The 22,309-nt window shown below is 39.6% G+C and overlaps 1 protein-coding gene across 18 annotated transcripts in view; it reads right to left on the reverse strand.

The window, feature by feature from the left end:
• Nucleotides 1-22,309, reverse strand: part of ELAVL2 (ELAV like RNA binding protein 2) — a 160,272-nt gene that overhangs the window by 37,862 nt on the left and 100,101 nt on the right. For all 18 annotated transcript variants that reach the window (XM_019660776.1, XM_019660783.1, XM_019660779.1 and 15 more), the window contains one exon: nucleotides 1,839-1,942. In XM_019660776.1, coding sequence (XP_019516321.1) covers nucleotides 1,839-1,942 — 104 coding nt within the window. The remainder of the gene's footprint in view (nucleotides 1-1,838; nucleotides 1,943-22,309) is intronic.

Consider the following 22,309-nt stretch of genomic DNA (forward strand, 5'->3'; position numbering starts at 1 on the left):
ATTTCTGGAATGGAGAAAAGGGTATGTCCTAGAACGAGCCATCCCAACCATCTATTCCAACTTCTTCTTAACCACAATCCAGGACCTCAAAATTAAGATAAATTAGCAGCAATCTTGGAAATCAACCTAAGTTGGGGAGGCCCGTAAAAATATGCAGTAGGACAGAGAACACACAAAACAATCTAAAGGTAACTGGACGTTGAACGCTTTTTTTTTTAAGAGTACTTGGTTATTAATTAAAAGATTAATCTCTGTGACATAAACAAGAAGTATGCAAAGAAGTATAAAGAATTAAAAAAAGCCGTCCAGACTGAAAAACCAATGTCAAAACAAACTTAAGTGTTTGTGAGCTTAGACTACATCATAAATAATTTTTTTCCTTAAACTTTGGTAACATAGTAACCAGTTCATTTTCTGACTGATGGGTGAATCTTTTCATAGGGCACTTTCTTCATCAAGAAATATGTAGAATTCTTGGACATCTAACATCCAAGTGTATTTGGGGCCAACGCATATACAGTTCCCTTTAGATGAGACAGAGCTGGAAGGCATTTTTCCTATGGGCCAATAAATATAAGAAATGAGATGTCAAAACTACCCAGGGCTAATGAATTACCTTAACTGACAATTCAGAGAGAAGCAACTTTTAAGCACAAAGATGACACTGCATTTCCAGATACCTGAAAAATGAGCAGAAATCTTCTCGATGAGTCTCTAAGCGAGATGGATGCCACCGTCAGCCCTGACGAACTTCCCCTCACCACTCAGACTATCGTCTGAGCTGACTTCTTAAATCAAGGGTGGAAAATAGGTTCCAACTTGAGTCAATTGATTGAGGTTGTCTGGAACACTATTTTGAAAAACATTTGGGAGCCACATCTAAACTCAGTGAGAAAGACTGCAGTGATTGATTGGCAATGTCTGCACTGGGCAGGAGAGGGAAAATTGATAGCATGTGTACTAAGAGTTTGCCAGAGGCAACATCCCTTTTATTTTCTAAAGGAAAAGAAATCTATACTGCAGATTGGATTAACTTCTTATCCACAGAGACTCTACCTAAGAACTTCGAAAATTCACAAAAGCCGAAAACTATCCACACAATTATTTACCGTTTGCCTAGAAAGAATACATATAATAGGAAATATCACCTGTGTGACATGCTCCTCAAAGTAAGCTGAATCTGCTAGAACAGAGTCCAACTACAGCCCAAGGACCCTACCCAGCCTGCCACCAGTTTGTTTGTTTTTTTATGACCCATGAACTAAGAATGGTTTTTACATTTTTAAGTGATGGGGACAAAATTAAAAGACTATTTTGTGACACATGAACATTACATGAAATTCGAGTTTTTGTGTCCATAAATCAAGTTTTATAGGATCACAACCACATCTATTAGTTCATGTCATGGCTGGCTGTGGCTGCTTTCAAGCTATAAGGGCAGGGTTGAGAAGCTGTGACAGAGACTGGATAGCCCGCAAAACCTAATATATTTACTACCTTTACAAAGTGTGCCAATGCTCGTGCTACAAGAACTGGTCTAAGGTTTCCCCAAGTTACATGGTGAGTAATTCACTTAAAAAAAAAAAAAGATTTAATTCAGTAGGCTTCATAAAGTATGTATCTAAGAAAAGATGCTGCTGTCCCTTAGTTAATAGAGCAGTGATCACATAAAGTACTGCTGAATAAAGCTATCCCCATCATGTAACAAAACAAAAAATTACGCTAGGCCTCCCAGAGAAGTGTCCATGTGAGCACAAAATGAATAAAAGAAAGAACTACAAGTAGACCTTTATTAAAAATCTCTGTGCTATAAGTAGATATAAAAAAATTAAACATACTTTTATTGTTTTGGTTTGAAGTCTCAATCCATTCAGGGTGTTGATAGCTTTCTCTGCATCCTTAGGGTCAATGTAGTTCACAAAGCCATATCCCAAGCTCTGCCCTAATGAAAGGGAAGGGGAAAAAGGCATACATTAGTTCTACGCCGCTGATGACAGAGATCCACTTTCATTCTGGCATATGGTCTTGTCATTACCACCAGCATATTCGCTCAGTAGTAAAAAGTCTACATTAATTCTTCTGGAAATATACATGTGGTCTTTTTCATCTCCTGTCTACATTGGCAAGTTTAAACATCAGTTAGAACTCAGCAAGCTGTGCCGTTTAAAAAAAAACACACACCCCAAAAAAGCTCCAACATACAGGTCCTGCGTGAGCCAGAGCCCCCAGCAGCAAGGCAGTGTTTCAGCTTCGGAAACCGTGGGCGCAAATCTCCGCCAAGCTGCTGAGTGGGTTCCACGGACACGACTTTTCCAACTTCAGTTTCCTTACCTATAAAATGGGAAAGTGGTACGCATCCACCAAGAATCTGTCCGTGTTCCACACACTGCACCCTGACAAATTTACAGCCTGTACCGAGTATAATTACTTCAATCTAAAATGAAGAATCGTGTGTGTGCATCAGTGTGTGTGTGTGTGTGTGTGTGTATGTGTGTTATATGTGTGTGTGTAAAACATTTATTTTAGGGAATTTCTTCAAAATAAATTGAATCCAATTTTCTAAAAGGGGTTTGACATCCTAGATGAGAAATACAGGGAAATATGAACACAGAGATTTACACTAAGGATCCCACCAATGAAAGCATGTGAGAAAGAAAGAAAAAGAGCATAAACAAAAGGAATGACACAGGTAATTTTTGGAGTAAGAGCCGCTTCCAAATTAAGTCTTTGGTTGTTGCTCTTCCCTAGCATGAGCCCTCTCATCCCTGGCTGGCTCAATGATGTCCCATCTCTCAAAAAGTAGGAGTATCAAGGAGTTGGAATTAATGAAATGCACACATAAATAAAGCCAATACTAGAGGTCTGAGTTTTTCAACTAAGGGAAAGTTTCTCAGTTGGAAAGGGTGAGAAACACTATAGAGTAAGTGACAAAAATGGACATGAAAAAATCTACTGGAAGTAAACCAAACTAACTGAGGGTTTCCTAGAAGATTCCCAGTAAAGCTCCAAATGCTTTTTATTAAATACCATTTTTGTATCAACTTCATAGCGAAGTGAGAGTTGTTTTTTGGTTTTAGTCTTTTTTTTTTTTCTTTTCTTTTGAGGGGCACCTTAGGTCCAAGGGGTTACGAATACAGGTATTTAGGACAGCTGCTCTGGTTACTCTGATGTGGCTCCTTATAACTATACGAAATTTTTTTTTAAAAAGAGAGAAAAGACTAAATACAATACCTAATCATCATGAAAACTCGTGATTGTATTTTGGAGACCAATATCATTATTTTGGATAATCATTACTAACTAATGCCCTTATCAAACTGTAATTTTTCCTGTTTTTCTAAAAAAAGGGATGAGGAAAAGCTAAAACTCAAGTTCATTATTTTTTTTCCTCACTAATCACAGAGATTTTGTTTTACTCACGGTTCTTTTTTTTTTTAGGCATTCAGCTTTTTATTAATCTGGCAAACATTTATCACATATCTATTAAATGCATAGTACCCTCTTATGAAACGTGCTGCAGTACTATTGTTACCAAGCAGGGTTCAAACTGGCTAAACATAAAAATACCTGCTCAAGGAAAGTTTATGATGAAAACGATATGGACTTTGGAGAAAGACACACAGAAGTTCCAAACCTGGCTGTGCCATTTACCAGCTGTGTGACTTTGAAGAAGCTACTTAACGTCTCTGAGTCGTTAACTTCCTTATTTCTGAAATGAGGATAATAATTCCTACCCAGTAAGGTTGCTGCAACAGTGATGAGAACATTCACTATTGATGGACGTAGGTCATTCTGGTCAAAAGATAAAGTGAGGAAAAATAACGCATATCTACTATATGTTAAGGAGTATAAAAGTATATTAATTTAAAATTAAATCAGGAAGATGCTACAAATATAATGGGGAAAAGGAAAGGCAAGGTAAACACTGTGTAGTTCTGTCACACTGCTGTTCTGTGACAAACCAAATCAAATTATCAATTGTACCAGCATTAGGAGCACATTTCTCCTATTTAGCTACTGACACTTCCCTCACACCTGCATTTCAGAAGCTTCTAATCACAGTGCTTACTCAACCTTGGTTGCACACTGAAATCATCTACAAAGCTTTAAAAAAAAAAAAAAAGCCTAAAATCCATTCCCAAAGATTGTTATTTTATTAGCCTGTTACAAAGGATTTTTTGTTTGTTTGTTTTAAATCCTGGTGACTCTAACATACAGCCAACATTGAGAACCACAGTTTTAATTATGAGCGATAACCCAGGGCTACACATGAGGCTTCTGGGAACCCGGAGAAGGGCCAAGGGCTGATGGTCTGGGCAGGTGAAGTGGCTGAGGGAAGGCCGCCTATCACCGATGCATTTTTAAGACATAACACGTCTTCAGGTTATCCATCACTTTAGAGAAGCAGTGTACTGGCTGGTTGAGGGCACTCTGGAACACAGCAGTGCCTGCTGGAATTAGGTCACAGGGTAGTGAAAAGCCTGTCCTGCCAGTCCGCGCTTAGCACTCTCCCATGCTGACCTCCAGGCTCTGACTCCCAACACACTGTGGGCACTCAAAAGCTTGCTAACTGAATACGTGAGACGCATAATGGCACTATGTACTTAATCGAAGGTATTATCAACATCACTATCAGATAGCCCATGCATTTAACGGGGAGCTTTGACCTGACCGCCTCAAGCAATCATGGCCAGCTATAATAATGAGTCAGCCACACTTCTATTACTATTATCCTAAGCTACTATTATCCTAAGCACAATCATATGAAAGGGTGTATCTTCTGCTCAAAGGCTACATTCCTAAATCCACTGTCATCGATGCCTCAAAATGTTGGCACTGGAACACAAAGGAGTTAGGAACCTCACAGGTTTTCATTGCAAAGTGAGCTAGTCAGGTCAGCAAATATTTATTGGATGCTTAAAATCAACAAAAATATCACAGATGATCCCAAGATAGGCAAGACTCTCCCCATTCTCACCTTTCAGCTATACGTTTGAGCTTAAATGTAGTCTCACATGAATCATGTGAGATACTTGTATTCTTCTCCTGCATGGTAGAAATGAGACGTATCTGAAGGGGGGCAAGGATAATCAGCTTCTCCAAACATAAAAAGCAGGCAGGAAGTAGTAAGTAGTCAGGACTTAGAATCAACGACTCTGAAATACTACGCTCTTCTCCACTCCGTTCAAACTAGTTTATATCTGAACCCAGAACAGTTTCAACATGCCTGACGTATAATAGCAAGCAGGCATTTTCCAATGGGGTTGTCTTCAGGCACTTACCCACTATCTCCAATTCTTGTGCTTCTTGTGCAAATATCGGTTTCACTACATACAAGTTTCTATGCTGTTACTCATTCCATGACAAAGTCAACTGCATCTTACATAGTACCGATTTCAGGTTATTATAAGTGAGTGCAGATTTTTAAAAAACAAATAGCGGCAAGTCAAACAAGGTGAAAAATGTGTAGCCTGGATCTACTTTTCCCCACTCTCTTATCCATCAGCTAGTAAGAGTCATAAATCATCAGGGAAGGCTTGCAAACCAAGCCTCATGTATCCATAGCATCCAACTCTATTTTTCAAATCATTCTGAATTCAGAATGTGCATATTGACAATTCCCAAACCAAGAATCACTTCTTTTAAAAACTATAAAGCTCTACATTTAAATTTCAAGTATAACCATTATGGAAATCAACATGATTAAAAGAAAATTATGAACAAAATGACAAAGTGAAGGCTCTCATTAAAAAAAAAAAAGCCTTCAAGACAAACAAATCCAGTCTTTAGAAGCCAAAAAATTCCTTCTTGTAACTAAACATGAAGAATAAAGTCAACAATACTTGTCCCCACAAACTACCTATCGCCGCATGCTATTATTTGGGAACCATTAGTCCAAGCCTTGGTCCCTACAGCTATGGCGGGGATTCCTAACTTCATCATGGAGCAGGCTCTCCAACAGTCACACAGCCTAAGACCCTCCCGCAGGTACGGAAAATTCCAAGTCAATAACTGCCCTTCAGCACTTATATTTTGTAGACCGTGCGTGAATGCCTTTTTTTTTTCATCCTCTTTCTTTTACTCTAACGTATTTGCCACAGAAAAGGATCCCTTCTTCACAAGAGATTTTTTAAAAATCGCTTCTAAACTGCTCTTGGCATAAAGCAAACAGTTATAAACAGGCTGCTTAGAACCACGGTTAAGTGATCTAAAGCACAGAACTGAAATCCTCCACGGGCTTCTGAATGGGACCGAGGCCCAGTGAGAGCTACACGGGGATCAGGGCAGGAAGGGGCAAACGGGAAGAGAATCCAGGTACTCACAAAGTGCTGCTGGGAAACACAGTAAACTCCAATTTATCCCAAACTGCGTAATTCAAAGCAGCAGCCATTCCCTTGCCACCTACATTGCTTTTAATAGCACATTTTAATTAAAATTTTAATTGCATATTTTAATTAAAAATACACAATCTTCTGTACCCATTTAATTGAAAGGTCACTTTATTTAGCCTTTTCTATTTCAAATTACTACCAGAATATCAAATTACCCCTTCAGGTTTAAAGGTAAAGGCAATATACCGCCATAATTCTTGATTATTAACCTGGTACATTCATTTAATTTTATCCAACCAATATTAAGTGAAACCCCTCTCAATATGGAATTGTGGAAAATAAAATTCCGTAGTACAAAAAAAAAAAGTCATACTACACATTTCTCACCAACATTTAGCCTTCATTTGTTCAACAATTACAGAAAGTCTTTTTGCTTGTTCCTGAGGATATAGCAGAGACAAAACGTTCCTCTTCCTAAAACTTATGTCCTGGCAGAAGGGACAAAAGAACAAGCTCTACAGTGCATTAGAAGAAAATAAGAGCTGAGGAGGGAAAATAAGGGCTAAGGAGGGGGGAAAAAAAAGCAGAGCGATGAGAGTGCAGGTGAGGGGTCATGAGCCTCATCCTGAAGGTAACACGGATCCATGGTTTGAAAGAAGTCGCTCATAGTTTAACAGGGAATCTGTGCATGTATGTGGACTGATGCCAGTGCGAGTTCTACCACACAGGCGTCACCTCCTGCCAGGTCTACCCCCTAAATCTGCCCCCCTCCACACCCCTCTGCATTAACACAGGTTCTCATGTAGTACTCTTAGAGTATTCCTGCAATATCCTAACCTATCACCCCTTCCCTAGGCTCCCGTTAACTCCAAAACCGGTCAACCTCCAGCACCGTGTGTCTGGGTGATCCTTCTAAAAGACAAATCCGATGGCGCTCCAGTTTCCAAGGTCATCATCATCTTCTCGCTTTATGTCCACTACTCCGACACACACACCTTCAAATGAACACATTTCCCTGTGTCTGGAACACAGGTCTCAATCGGGCCAAACAGACCACTTCCTGCCCCAGTCTGTCCCACTCCTAATGCACACTGATCGATGTTCCTTCTTGTCTTTCCACAGCCCTAATATTACATCTTTATCAAATTAGTACATTTATATAGGTGTTATGTCAATGTGGGTGCCCTCCTCCCACCTTAGACTGTTGAGCAAGGGCAAGCTGAGCATAGTTCCTGACAGAAGACCCTCTCACAGATATTAACTAAATGTTCATTGAATGAATGAGTAAACGAGCGAGCTAATGAACAAACAGCCGTCTGCCTTCCAGAGCGTATGGTTTAGAAGAGAGACACCCTTATAAACATGCTCTCCATGGCCCTACATTGCACCAGATGGATTACAGAACAAAGGAAGACAAGATGCTCAAATGTTACAGGATTCTGTCTTCAGAAGGGAGTGATGATGGGAGATATTTTTTTAAATAGTTCATGTGAAATTTTTCATAGGACAATTTTCTACAAATACCATTTAAATGAAATCTCAATTTTAAAAAATAATGTCATCTAGAGTAATTTGATAGATTTACATAAATCTGTTTCACAAATCCGTAAGTATGAATTATGGGATGTCAGCATATAATTTTGTTGAAAGTGCTTTCTCTCTAATATAATTAAGTCTGCTGAGACTATTCAGATACAAGTCAAATAAAATGCAGAGTGAATTCTGTAAAAACCTGGTAGTTGAATCGACAATAAAAGGTGACTATGCTGATTGATGTGTATCTATTATTTCATTTAGAGCAGTATTAATGTTTTATGAAATAAAAAAGGACAAAAGCAGCATGAATCTTTTTTAAATCCCACAGTTAGCAGGAACAGGTCGCTACACTCCTCTGACAAGCAAGAGTATTTGCAACCTGAGGTCTAATAATGTAACACTTGGGTGGGGGGAGCAAATTAAAAAGATTCAGTCTCCAAACACAGCCCCTATAAAAAACTGCATCCTTATAAAAAAAAATAAAAAAACAAACAAAAATACGTAACTTAATTTACAAAGGTAGGTCTTCATTCCAACAGGGGGAAGGGGGGGAAATGACAATATTTTTTGTAAAGACAAACCCACCCCTTTCCCTCATTTAAACACCCTTCTTCTTTCCTCCCCAAAACATACAATAAAGCTGCAAATGTGTTGTGTTTCTTCAGATGGACTTTCTGTTCCTGGGCACTCATTATGGGTGTCTGTTCAGGCAGGATGTGCACTGCAACCCTGGCACCAAAGCAACGTGCACCAGACTTTCCAATCTCTCATACATGAAATGCGGCAAAACCACATGGGTGCCACACACCAGGGGAAAGGTCTGAGAGAATTGTAGATGCACAGAGGAGTGCCATCTTCTCTAGTCACGTTTCTCTCCGTATTTGAATTCCTGACATAGCCTGGGTCACCTCCAATGCAGCATGCCAGATGCAGCAGGTCCTTCCATTTAAACTTCAGCTAACTCAGGTCAAACTAAACAGGTTCTCTTCACTGCCCTCTCAGGAGGGAGATCCAAATGAGGTAGAAGGCTGGAGAGATCCTATGACTATGGACCATGCCAGCCTCCCTGAAAGCTTGGAACATTTTTACCAGCATCCCAAAGGATATTACCAGGGATTGCCACAAGGATGGGGAACTCAGCCTAGAGGCTCACATAATACACTAAACAGATGGCTCACTCCAAGACATCTTCCACCCAAGTCGAATAAAACTGGCCCGACACTAAAACACCCCGATATTTAAAAGTGGTTTTCAGAAGTTCACAGATACAGAAGAGTTTAAATTGTCATTTCTCTGCTGAACTCAGAGTTGTAAATAGTGATCATTTGGTGACTATTACCTAAGCAGCCTAATTCTAGAGAGAACACTTAATGTCCTCAGCACCAGGGTACTTTCCTTTCGAGCTAATGTTAATGACCATAGCTGTCCTCAGATTATGTAACTGGTAGAGATATGTTTTCCTATAGTTCCAGCCCCAGTGATTATGAATGTGCTGGCAACACAGCGTGACCTTGCTGAAGCTGGTGAAACTGGGCTCTTAATACATCACAATTTCAGACAGCGTTAAGGACTCCCACACAATTCGGTCTTAGGCTATCGAGAACAGCAACAGCATATTAAATCCTCTCAACTCTCAAGCACTGTCCATGGGTACTCAGATGTCTTGCCTCCAACACTAGGAAGTTAGGAACAATGCCCTTTATCTAAAGTGAGAAAATAAACCAATTCATCTTAGGATAGGACTTATGCACATCTTAGGATAGGACTTGAATTTAGCAGGTTCTCTTGCTTGAGAGAGAGTGAGTCATCTTAACACCACCGTTAAGACAAAAGCCAGTTCTCATCAGTGATTTTGGTAGGTGCTATAGAAGAAAAGTCAGCGGTTTTACCTTCAAACACTGGAGCTGCCCCCGTGATGAGAGCAAAAGCCAAAAACTGTCAGTTGACCACAAAATCAGACTCTACAGCTCAAAAAAAAGTTGAGGACATTAACTACTCTGAGCTAAGGCAAAATCTACTTTCAGTTAAAGATCCAGGTCTGCTGCAATAGTCTCATTTCTGTGTTAATTATAATTAACTCTACACAGATTCCCCTCCAAAACACACACAAAGGGGCTTGCATTACTTGCTTTATCTTGTGCTTACTTAAAAGGCAATGAAGTGGTTCAAGTAAATATCACTTGAGATGAGGGCAAAGGAACTATATCCCACAAAAATATAAATGTGGTATAGAGGGAAAACAATTAACAACCGTGGTAGTAAATAGGGCATCTGCTGTTGCTTGTACTACCTACCAGCTAGTGTCAATCATCACACACACACACACACACACACACACACACACACACACACACACACGCGCGCGCACGCATGGAAATCCGTAAGCAATCCATCAAAAAGCAGAATGGCTTCTTAATGTGCTTCTCTTTGTAAGAGTTCATTTTTTATTCATATATTGCAAGAAAAAAGTTTTAAGGCCCTAAGCACTGTAATTAGCTGGGTGCCCTTTTTAAGACTGTGTCAGTCTTATAAAGCACTCTGGGAAGCTCCCTGTTTTGTCCAGGGAATAGGAAACACTAATCATACTACACAAATCCCACCAGGTTCACAGGGTGAAAAAGTTACGGTTAGAGATGATCAATTTTCTTCTTAAAGACATAATGGTTTAAAAAAAAAAAAGATAATTCACTGCCCCAAAAGTTAAAGGCTCACCAGCCAAAACTTTCCAATATGAAAAGCTTTCGTATCTATGAGAAAAGTCTGTTCCCACTGCCCCCCAGATGCTTATAGCTTTCTGGAAGCACACAATACCACAGCCTAATTATAAACTGCTATCAAGCAACTTATGAGCTTTATATTACATATAGTCATCCTATTTAATTCTCAAAACAAAGCTCTGTGTAGATACATCTGTACCCATTTTACAGATATAAATATGGGGGTCAAGTGATGCTGACTAACTTTCTCAGAGGCACAGAGCTAGCTGGTAAGTGGTAGGTAGGTTTTGAAACCAGGATTGACCTTTCCAAACTCAATCGAGTAACCTTTCAAGCTCAGCGTTTGGCCAAGTTTGGGAATTATTCTGAGGGAAGAGTCCTGTGCATGCAAAATTCACAACTTTCCGCCCAGGATATTCATCATCTCCAAATACACCTGTATTTTTTTTTCTGGTTATTTGTCATGTAATCTATTGACTGGAACGTCACCATTCTTTCTCAATCCATCAAGATGCTGCATGAAAGAAGAGGAACGGCAGCCTGCAGGTGCACCAATCACTTAAAACCCACCAGACAAATCTAACATTACAAAGCAGACAGATTAGAGATACCCACATTATAAAAAGATTCATTTAAAACAGAACTTGATTTACATACTCCTTTTTCCAGAAACTCAGAAAGTAATTCTTATAGATAGAGCCAACCATGTTTGCTGCTGCCAAAATCTTCTCCCACACAAGACACTTCTCTCATCAGCAGATTGCACTAAAACGCTTTCATACACATAGTACGGGTTCCTCGCTGTAGAAAAGCAGGTGGGATCAATACCACCTGGTCTCTGCCCTCTAAGATCTCAGCTCAGAAATGTAAAGCATGATAGGAAATAAGGGAGATTCCGGCACCTAATGAACAGGGAACACCTATGATTAATCACTGGGGTTTCATGCATACCCAGGGCAAACCTGTAAAAGAGAAGTTTTTCATTAGTTGAAACAGAGAAGAAGAAATTTAGGAGTTTCCTGACAGATAAATTAAGGAAATAGGCATATGGAGAAGAGCTCATCTGTAGAGAAGTACAGAGATGGTGAGACAAATGGCACACTGAACAAGTGGTCTGTACAGAGGTAAGGGAGCAGACTTTCTGCTTTGAGAACAGGGGTGCCCATGGGAAGACTAGTAGTGGTCAGACTGCAGGATGCCCCAAGCAGGGAGAGGCCCTGATGAAACACACAAGAGAAGCCTCAGGAAGAGAGCTTCAGTAGCCTGGAACAATCAGAGGAGATGCCATCTAGGATCAAAGAGACCACTGAGGAAGAAATTACGCCAGCCCAGAAAGGGGACCTGACTCCAATCCCTTTCCGGCCCCCGAGAGTTCTCAAAAATAAAAATTAGAGGAACAAAACCCAAAATCTATCACAAGTCTCTGCAAACTGCCCCAATCCCAAATGGCTAACCTCTCATCTGGCAAACCCCAACCCAAATCTTCTATGGCAAGGCACACAAAACCTTTTGCTCATGCTGTTCTCAGCCTCTGCCAAGTACTCTTAGCTTACTGGGTCATCGGGAAAGTCATGACGCATTTTTGCATTGAAAAACAGAAAAATATGTCATGACTTTCCCGACGACCCAATAGAATAAGCATGACTGACTCATTCCAAGCTCCCTTCCCCCCAAAAATCTGAACTTTAGGACCAAGTACTTTTTTTTCCTTCCAGAGTAAGGGCCAGGGTTGGCATCTAAGGCTATTGCCAAGGAGGATATGCACTGCCTTGGCATGGTAACTTTTCGACTTTGTAAGTGAAATAATAGAGCTTAAATTAATATCCAGAGATTAATACAGAGTTATCAACCTAACAGACTCTCGGTATTCATTCACTGTGTATCTAACAGGCATGAATAACCCCAGCCACCAAAAAAATCAAAACCCAAGATAAATGCCCTAGGAAAGGCCTATGATTTCCTAAGACCTCTTTTACACAGCTACAAAAGCATGTGCACCTGAACCCTTTTCTTCCCCTGGTTAAGCTGCTATGAACGTGGACAGAAAGTGTTCATTAATAACTACCCTAAGTGGGCACAAAGAGTTAACGAACTTTATTTTGACATTTTGTGCAAGAATCACAGTTATGCATGACTTCTCAATGTACCCACATACCTAAGTCCTTCACATGTAACATGCTGACAGCAAGTCAAAAAAGAAAGTGAGAGAGGGAGGAAAACTGGGTTATTCAAGGAGACAGTAGAGAGTATCACACCAGAAAAAAATACTTTCAAATAAAGTAAAAACACACGGATCTTTTTACCATCTTATCTGTATCAATGATAAAGTATCCTCCATTTACGTTACAAGGCTTTCACCTGGCACCACTCTCCACTCTAGTTCTTTTTATTTCGAAAAGGAACCATTATTAAATTAGTGATATTTTTAGCCAAGACAAAGGAAGTAAGATTCCAAAGGACATCCACTGTCTCCAGCCGACGCTAAGAGTTAGGAATAAACAACATGATTTTCCTTCTCTCTACAGGACACTGTGTTTATTTCATATTTAATAAATAAAGAAAGGCAGTTAAATTTGCAAGAGGCTATGAGGAACATGTTTTATCTTCCTACCCCCTCCATTTAAAACGAGCACACAAGAGCACTGATTTTTATACTTAGGAGAAATCCCCAAACAGACCAATTGTGTTCAGGGTTAGGGTATAAATGCTGGCGATAAAGGAAACCTATTGAAACATTGCAAACACAGCTTCCAGGGCCTCAAGAAAGTCCTCTCCAAAGCAATGGAGGGGAAAGAACCCCAACGGAACGCAATCCATAGAGGAAGCCGAGCTGTACATGGTAAAAGTTTAAAGGCTGTGGGGTCAGATGGGAACCATGGCTATAAATGAAGTGATAGAGGCACCCTGACAGAAATAAATATCCATTTCGTTTTGCTAAAGGACAAGCTATGTTACAGCAAACCACTCTGAGATCACAGGGCAATCTGCCCACCAATTAACAGATGGCTTCTAAAGAGAAATACAAAAGTGGTCTAGCTCCTATGACTGCCACATTCATATTACACAGGAACCTTTCTTCCAAAATCACCTCGTTTAAAAGCTGGCAAGGTTAGCTACTGCAATCCTCCCAGTGTAAAATTCACATAAACACTCTGATTAAGAAACACACACTTGTAAGGTTTTGCCTGGACAATGACTCATTAGCATACAAAAGTGGTCTGGCTGTGTCCATGTCAGCATCACGCCCAACTAGAGAAGCACGGAGCCTCGTCTTTTACTGACTGAAGAGTATATTCAACACAAAATATTCACATAAGGCACTCCACATCTTAGTTCACCTGATCACTGACTAACTCTAGACACATTTTCCCAGGAAACTGGAAAAACCGGAACACAAAAGTAATCTTTATTACCATTTTACCTTCTCAAGTACCCAGGAATCTATAATAAGGTGCAAGTAAAAACAATTCCATTCAATAAGAGCACCTCAACTTTAATTCATCTTAAGCACCCTTAAAATGATACTTTCATTACTGAAGTTACTTGATTACTTGCTTATTCGCATTATCTGAGTCCCATTCTTTGGGAAGGTGCTGTGTTTTTACAGCACCAGGTTTAAACAGTACTAAGGACCATCTGACGTGGGAAGTAGCTTCTACAGACAGAGCCTCTCAGCTATGGGGGACATCTTACATGGCAACTCTGCAAACACATTTCAAGATTTGAGCAAAGACAGGTGACAAACTGTATGTCATTCAGAAGAATCCATCTTTTTGCCCTAACGTGTCTCCTCAAGAAAAGAGGGTTAGGTGTTGAAGGCCTCCTGCTAACTAGCCTTATGTTTAATCCTGAGACCAAGATCTGTTAAATGATGTGCCTGCCTCTCACTCCACCATAGCCCTTGACCTTGTCAAGTAAGTTTCACAAATAAACTCAGACCTGGGCATTAGAAGTCATCATGCTAAAGAGCCTGCTATGATGTAAAATGCTACACAAAACAGTATGCCTTCAATGACAAGTACACCACTCAAACAAAGATCCCACTAAACGCTAGTCTTTCAGCTCATTCCAGTACTCAACAGCCTTTAGTATCAAGGAGTTTTCCTATTTGGTCACTGACAATTTCTTCCTTGCTATTTATAAGGAGTGGAGGACTCAATAGTTACCTATTACAAGCTAATCTGCTTTATTTGGGGAAAATCTTGAAAAATCTTAAGCTGCCAGGTCACTCACTAGTCAAGCCCTATTCCCAAATAAAATACAACCTATAAATTCAGTGCTGCTTCTAAGTTCTCCTAATAAACACCAACATTATGAAGGTATTCCATTTATACCTAGATTACTAATCTTGTTTTCCTCAAGCAAGGTATCTCCTAGCAAGAAAACATATACACTGAAATGCATCTCCTTAACCCAAAGCCTTTTATACCATATCTGGGTTCTTGGTCCTCTGTTCCTTCCTTACAAAAAAAAAATAATAAATCACATGTAAGTTAAAGGAAGTAGAATTTGTACTATGTTGAAAAAGCTTTATCTTCTACCTACAGTTACTTGTGTATATGTAAAATCAGATACCTCTGAAATTAAGATTCAGATAAAGATTTATTGGCTGTAAACAGCATTCTTTTGAAGAAAGGGAGAGGGCAAATTATTTTTCTTAAGCCTCCAGAATACAAAAGATTATGTGAAACATATAATTTAAAAATTCAATTAACTATTCTGTTACTTGGCCATCTTAATTTTTAGCCCTTCCACTCTTAAGACATGAAAATTAACTCAGAATTTCTTCTCTCTCCTAGCAATTCTCAAGACATCTGATTGAAAATCTAGCAACAAAAAAACTAAAGGTTAATCACAGTGATAACTATATTAGTTATCAAATTTTATCCAATGATTGTCCTTGGTCAAATTTCAATCTAACCATAAGACAATTACTTCCCAATCTCAACTGCTGTCCCAAGACCCTTGATTCCATTATTCCTTACAAAGCTAACTTGTTCCTTCATTTTCATTCTATCATTGTCATCTAAGATCAAAAAAGTGAAGCAGAATTTCTAAGAAAACTCAGATCAAGTGATCAGTAGCTAAGTTTGAGTTTTACAATCCCCAAAGGAATGCTGTTCTCTGAATGCAGAATCTACAGCCTAATTAAGGTGATGTTCAAAGATCTGCTTTATCATTTCCTAAATCCTGGTGGTATCCTGGCCAGCCCATCCCTCTCCCCAGCTCCACACCATGTTTTTACTTAAAGCTACTTGAACAGATATCCCATTCTAATCCTTTAATCTTACATAAATGTCTTAACAGGTTGCAAGGTAAGAACATAAAATTGACTGGATAGTTTTATCATTACAGCTATGATTCTGCATTGGTGGCTAGTGAGAAATAAAAATACTATAAATGAAGATAAAATCAGAATTTGATCTTTTCAAAGAGAACTTTAGTCCAAAAAAAATTATGTACACCACTGACTCCAGGAGACAGGGAAATTCAATGCCTCTACCCACAATGCTAGACACCAAAGGGTTTTAACTAAGTGATGACTAAGCAGGCAGAGGGAATAAATGTAGGTCATTCACAGGCGAGCCTGTTTTTCTACAAGGTGTATGGCTCTCATCAGCTGCTATCAGCAACAGGAGTCACCCAGCATTACTGACCTCTGAAGATTAAAAGCTAGAGATAAAACAGCCAGAAAGAGCTGCTAAGTATTTACAGAAAATGCCACTACTGCTAGTCATCTCAGCCATTCTTCAGGTTGCTCTCCGTCACAACTCAAGGAAAGTAGTGACCATGCAACATAATGAAATGGCGGAGAAGTCATAAGACGTAACTCGGGAGGGAATATCTTCATTGCACCTATGATTTTTGCATAATTATATCATAACACTGGTTTCCCCCAACACTGACACCGTGAATCAAATATGAGTCAACTATTTGAAAGACAGAGACAAGTGACTTTATTTATAGAATATACACACATACACACCTCTCAAAACAGAGACAAACTCCTTCACCAATAGTGCTTGTTTTCCTAAAAGCTAAAAGTCTCAGGGCAAGTAAGCAGTGTGCTGGGGCAGTTCATCCATTACAACTATGAAAAATAGGACAGGTTCAAAGAAGAGAAAACTGTGACCCTAGAGAACATTTGGGAAATTAAAATGGTCATGATGCCAATTTTGCAGGGCTACTGGCAACGAAGAATAGTCTGCAAAAGGGGTAATTGTTTTGTTAGAAGTGAAAGACAGTCCTTAAACAAACAACAGCCTTCCAACTCCATCAGGAGAAGTAAAAAAAGCTGTTCCAAACAAATAAACAATAATTATAACACATTTTGTCCCCATTAAACAGTACTACATCTGAGGATCTGATGACTCTAGGTTGCAGCTTAACTTATTCCACATCACAGATGCTTTCGAGAATCTAGTTGATCACACAAGGTACGTTAAAGGACCAAAAGTTCAAGTTAAGATGATACAAGTGTGAAAGGTATCCACATAACTGGAAATGTCTTGTGATCCTAAACCACAAAAGGGCTCAATCTCCCATTTTGATTCAAATTACTTCCTAATGGAAACCTCCCTGTTCTAAGCAAGATGCTGGTGACTCCAGTGTTGACTTCCACAGGTATCCAGAAGATGCTGCTGGGAACCTGCACCTTCTTTCACAGGCCTGTGTGGAAAGGTGGCAAGTTCAAAGCTCAGACTTCTAAGTAATTACAAAAGTTACTCTCTTATGGGTCAAAGTAATACCAACAAAAGATCAACAAGCTTACTTTTGGATGTGCTGAAAAGTTAACTCTGACATAAAGAGAGAGAAATGGGAATTATACAAAAATTGTTTCACTGGAATTCTAGGAATTCTAAATTATAAGTAATACAAACTGACTCTAGCAAACTAGCTGCAGGGAATCTACTGGAAGAGGCACAGAGGTTTCCAGAATCAATAGGGAATGGGAACCAGGCTCCAGTGAGCAAAGAAGTAGGAGGAACCACTACCACCTCAGAGCCAGAACAGGCAGAATCTGATGAGATGGGTCACCATCACCATCTCATTTCTCCATCACTTCCTTAAGAGTCCAGGTCCTGGGAGAAAATACCTCATTGATTTTACGTGGGTCCCATATTAGCCCCCTGCCTATAATAAGGCAGAACAGAGAGGACCTGCCCCAGGGGCTTTTGGAATTATCCACACACATACCAGCAATATATTAGGAAAGGTTTAATTCCCCAAAACGGAATGGAACTAATAAAAGAGTGAGGCAATTTTCCTCTTGGATCCCTGAATGGCCTTACAAATTTCTCCACACAAACTGAAAAGAAATTTCTGTTCAAATTTCTGTTCAAATAAAAGACTGCATCAAAGATGGACCATCCAACGGAATAATCAACAAATCATTGGTGGCCCAGACCATCCCTGCATATATGAAGCACTGCTTCTAAATCTTAGCTCAAAAACAAAGTCGCCCATTTAGAACACATGCATCCTTCTCCAATGTCTGCCCAGTTCCCTCCACATGTATTTCACCTTAACAACAAGGTGCCACCATTAAGTTCCATTACCAGTATATTCAAAATATCGCCACCACCTTGAAATCAAGTACCCAGCACCGGCTAACATTCTCTAGCATGCCCACGATTCTTAGACACTCTGCCAGATGGCTGGTTAAGCTTGAGTCACTTCCCCACTATTCCCAGACAAGACCTTGCAGCTCCAGAGGCAGAGACAAGAGCTTCTTTGTCTGAATAAAGCTCCCCACGGAGGTAGGTGCCGAAGTAGGTAGTGGAGAGAAGGAAAATCTATAGGACGCTTGAATTAAGACCTTAAACCACAAGAAGTATTATCTTTATTATTTTAAACTTGAACAACCTGGGGGAGGCTTTCTGCTAAGTTTCAACTCGTGGAATTGCTCTCCAGTTGTCAATAGCCAACATTTGAAAATAAATACAGCCACTAAGTGTGAAATGATGTTGCTACAGCCAGCAGGCATGTAGCTGATGCCAACAGAGAAGGCGGGAGGCCAAGATATGAGACCTAACATTTAAAACGATGATTGCTCTACTCAGTAACACAGAATCTGAAATAATGCAAAGGCAGAGACAGGCCACAGACCACCTGCCTGTAAATTCAGCTCACATGAGCATCTGTGTCCCAGAGTTGCTTCAGGAAGAAGCTTAAGGCTTCCGTTACTACAAAATCATTTCTGTGATCTAAACAACGAATGGTTCTGCCCTGTGGGGTTCCGTTTGGTTGGCTGGTTAGTTGCTTTTGCGGTGTGGTGTTTTGTTGTTTTTGTTTTTGTTTGTGCGGGGGAGGTGCTGGAGAAGAAGGGAGAAATAAAAGGAAAACCTAGGATCTCCTGAAATAATTGCTCTAAGGTACATGTTAAATGCTGTGGCATGATGAATACTATATGCTTTCATTTTTGTTCCTTATATGAGGTACCTAGAATAGGCAACTTCATAGAGACCGAGAGTAGAATGGTGGCTACCAGAGGCTGTGGGGAGACAGGATGGGGTGTTATTATTTAAATTTTCTGTTTGGGATGATGAAACAGTTCTAGGAATGGATAGTGTTGACGGTTGACACAACACTGTGGATGTACTTAATGCCACTTAGATGTACACTTAAAATGGTTAAAATGGTAAATTTTGTTACATATATTTTACCACAATTTTTTTTAGTTTGATATCAGTCAGTGTGAAGTTACCCGTACACCAGTAGTTTAAGCTTTAATCCCAGGGGTGGTCATCTAACACACCATGACACATATAGTCCAGCAGTTAACTAGTCCAATACGAGTAAGGGCCAAACTCCAGAAGTGACTACTGCAAGCCTATCTACTAGCAATATCTAAATCAACAACCTATTCTCTGCTAATTAGCATAATGAAATGTCAAAATGGGTTTTTGTTCCTTAAGCTAGTTATTTATTAGTGTAATGAGAGTTAGAAATGTGGTCTCATTGGTAAAATTAAAGGTATTCAAGGTATGTAGATAAGCTACATTAGTGAAAAAACACTACCCACCTTTGTATAAACAGGACACAAAAATCCAAGGAGGTTTATACCTTGTCCCCTTGTGGACAGAACCCTTAAATGTGAAATGACCCTGGGTCTAACCTCTGTTTAGAAGGATTCCTTTTTGCATGATGCAAACAGAGGGCACAGATCCCTGCCCCTGGCAAGCTATCAGCCTCAAGTGGACATTTCATATAAGGTATGATCGAAGGACCTCAAGAAGAACAGAGAACTGGGACCTCCTCTAGCGTGCAAAGTAGCTGTGTCAATCACCTTGCCTGCTTGCTAAACGTCTGTACATGTGGCAGAACTTGGTCTTGAGAAGAAGCTAACCTCACTCCTCTCTTCGGTGCCTACTTTTACCTACCCGAAACTACCAAAGAGCTATGTACACTAAACCAACGTAGGTCCATGTGCAATCACACTCCTCAAAAAAAAAAAAAAAAAAGAGTCTCTTAAAAAGTCTGTTGTCCTGCTCTAGAAGCCAGGAAATATTAGATGCCCTCTTTACATTGACAGCTATGTCCACAAATGCTGTTTTCCATAAACACTCGAACTAAAATTTTAAATAACAGCAAAGAAATGAAGCCCCGAAAGGTTCTACACTGTGCTTTTAAATAACACATCTGGTCCCATTTTTAACATTCTATGGATTTGGGGATATAATACATCAAATATTATCATGCCTTTCTGAAAAGGCTTCTGATTTCCAGCACTTACAAAAAGAAATATAAAATAGCCACAAATCAGGATTGCAAATTCTGTGGGGTTTTGGGTGTTTTTTTTTTTAACATTTTATTGGGGAATTGTGGCAGCTCACGGCTGTTCAGCTCAAGGTGCTGTGTTCACTCTTAGTTGCAGGTGGGCATAGTCCACCATCCCATGTGGGAGTCGAACCGGAAACCTTGTTGCTCAGAACTCGTGCTCTTAACCAACTGAGCCACTCAGCCGGTCCGCCAGCCAATTCTGTATTTTAATCCTATTATAATACAAATGAAGAGATGCACCCCTGAAATAAAGGCCCCAACATACTAAGAATATAAGGGTCTAAAAACAAAGTTGGTTTAACATCTTGAGGTTAAAATGTTAGATCCCAAATCATTCTGATTGAAAAGATCATATAATGGTTGCTATGTGGAATCCCCTGGCAATATTTAAGAAGAGCTAACTTGGTCGTTACATTCACAAATGAGAAAGTGACCGAATTCTAGAACTAGATAATATTTCAGAAATCATATAGGAGAGCTCGTTTATTTTTTATGAGAAGCGTCAATTAGTTTGACACACCATAACCAGCCTACAGTTTAACCATAACCAGATACATTTTAAAGTGGACTAACAAAACTGTAGTTTATTTTAGTGGCATGAAAAAAGCTCTCGGGGACCAATATCAAGGTTGGGAAGGATTCAGATGACACTGCCTTGGTGTCACTGACCCAGTGACTCCTGAAGACTGAATTTAGAGCATCCAAATGTGAGGGAATAGAGTTGTTCTTTCAGGCTCCTTGAATCCAATGAATGCTTCTGGTTTACCTGTTTACAGGAAGCTATGCCTCCTTTAAACAGTACTTTACAGGGAGAATCTGACTTTCTCAGGATGAAGCCTGAAGGTCAACAGGATGTGAAGAGTCAGGGCATCTGCACATCTACTCTATAAGTAACAAGATCTATCACCTCAAACAGAAAACTGTGGAAGTTTAGTTAAACTGGAGGGCAAGTTGGGGGTGAATTACAGGGACTGTGAGCCATAAACACTCCCCCATCAAAATCAATGCATTATGTAGAAAACAGAGCTCCAACAAAAAGTACAATGATGAGAAAAGAACTCATTAAAAGCTAAAAATAAACTCTAATTCACAATATGCATAAGGATTTAACAAAAAAAGGAAAACAAGATGTAAAATTGCATCTGCTAAGTTAACCATGCCCTCATGGAAATCACCACCCTTCCTTATACAAACTGAAATCTGTAAAGTCTGTGATGACTGAATAAAGCAAGGCTTTAAATGTTTTCAATGAATATTTCAAGAGAAAGAAAACAAAGGGACGGCAGTTTTTTCCTAAGTCCTCTGATCTGCTAACACAACAGAAATATTGGGCTTCTTAACAACCAAACACACAGCTCTCTGCATTTCTCTAGCTGAAAATTGTACTTTATGAAATCAGAACATTTAGTCACAGTACTTACAATTTATATTAAAGGGGCATTCATCTTCAGGAAAATATGTCAATAAAAGTGAAAACAAGCCTCCAGTTAGTTTTTATCTAACCAATACCTCACAGCTCAATTTAACAACTTGCTGACTGACCTTCTAGGCCAATAATAGTCCAGTAGGGAAGCCTGGCTGAGAGTACCTTCATATTTTAAAGTCAAGCTCACTCATTCTGAGTAACTTTCACACAATACCACACAGAGCAATAACTCCACCCTCCAGTGCTCTAGTTCACAGAGGCTGGTATAATGTCATTAATCATCTTTCTGGGCCCCCAAGTCCTGCCTTGTTCTTCCTAGTCCCACTTTGTCCCACCCCTAGAAAAGCACTTCTGTTGGTTAAATCACCTAGAAAGCAAAGGGCAGAACATTAGCTTTGCATTATTCCCACATCATGAGAAACTATAAAAATTCTAAGACAACAGATTTATTTTGGAGATTTTTTTCAAAAATCGGTTTACCCAAGGAAAAGAGTGCAACTGTCAAGTAACTGAGT

Source organism: Hipposideros armiger, unplaced genomic scaffold, assembly GCF_001890085.2.
Source record: "Hipposideros armiger isolate ML-2016 unplaced genomic scaffold, ASM189008v1 scaffold_329, whole genome shotgun sequence".
NCBI classification, from domain to species: Eukaryota; Metazoa; Chordata; class Mammalia; order Chiroptera; family Hipposideridae; genus Hipposideros; species Hipposideros armiger.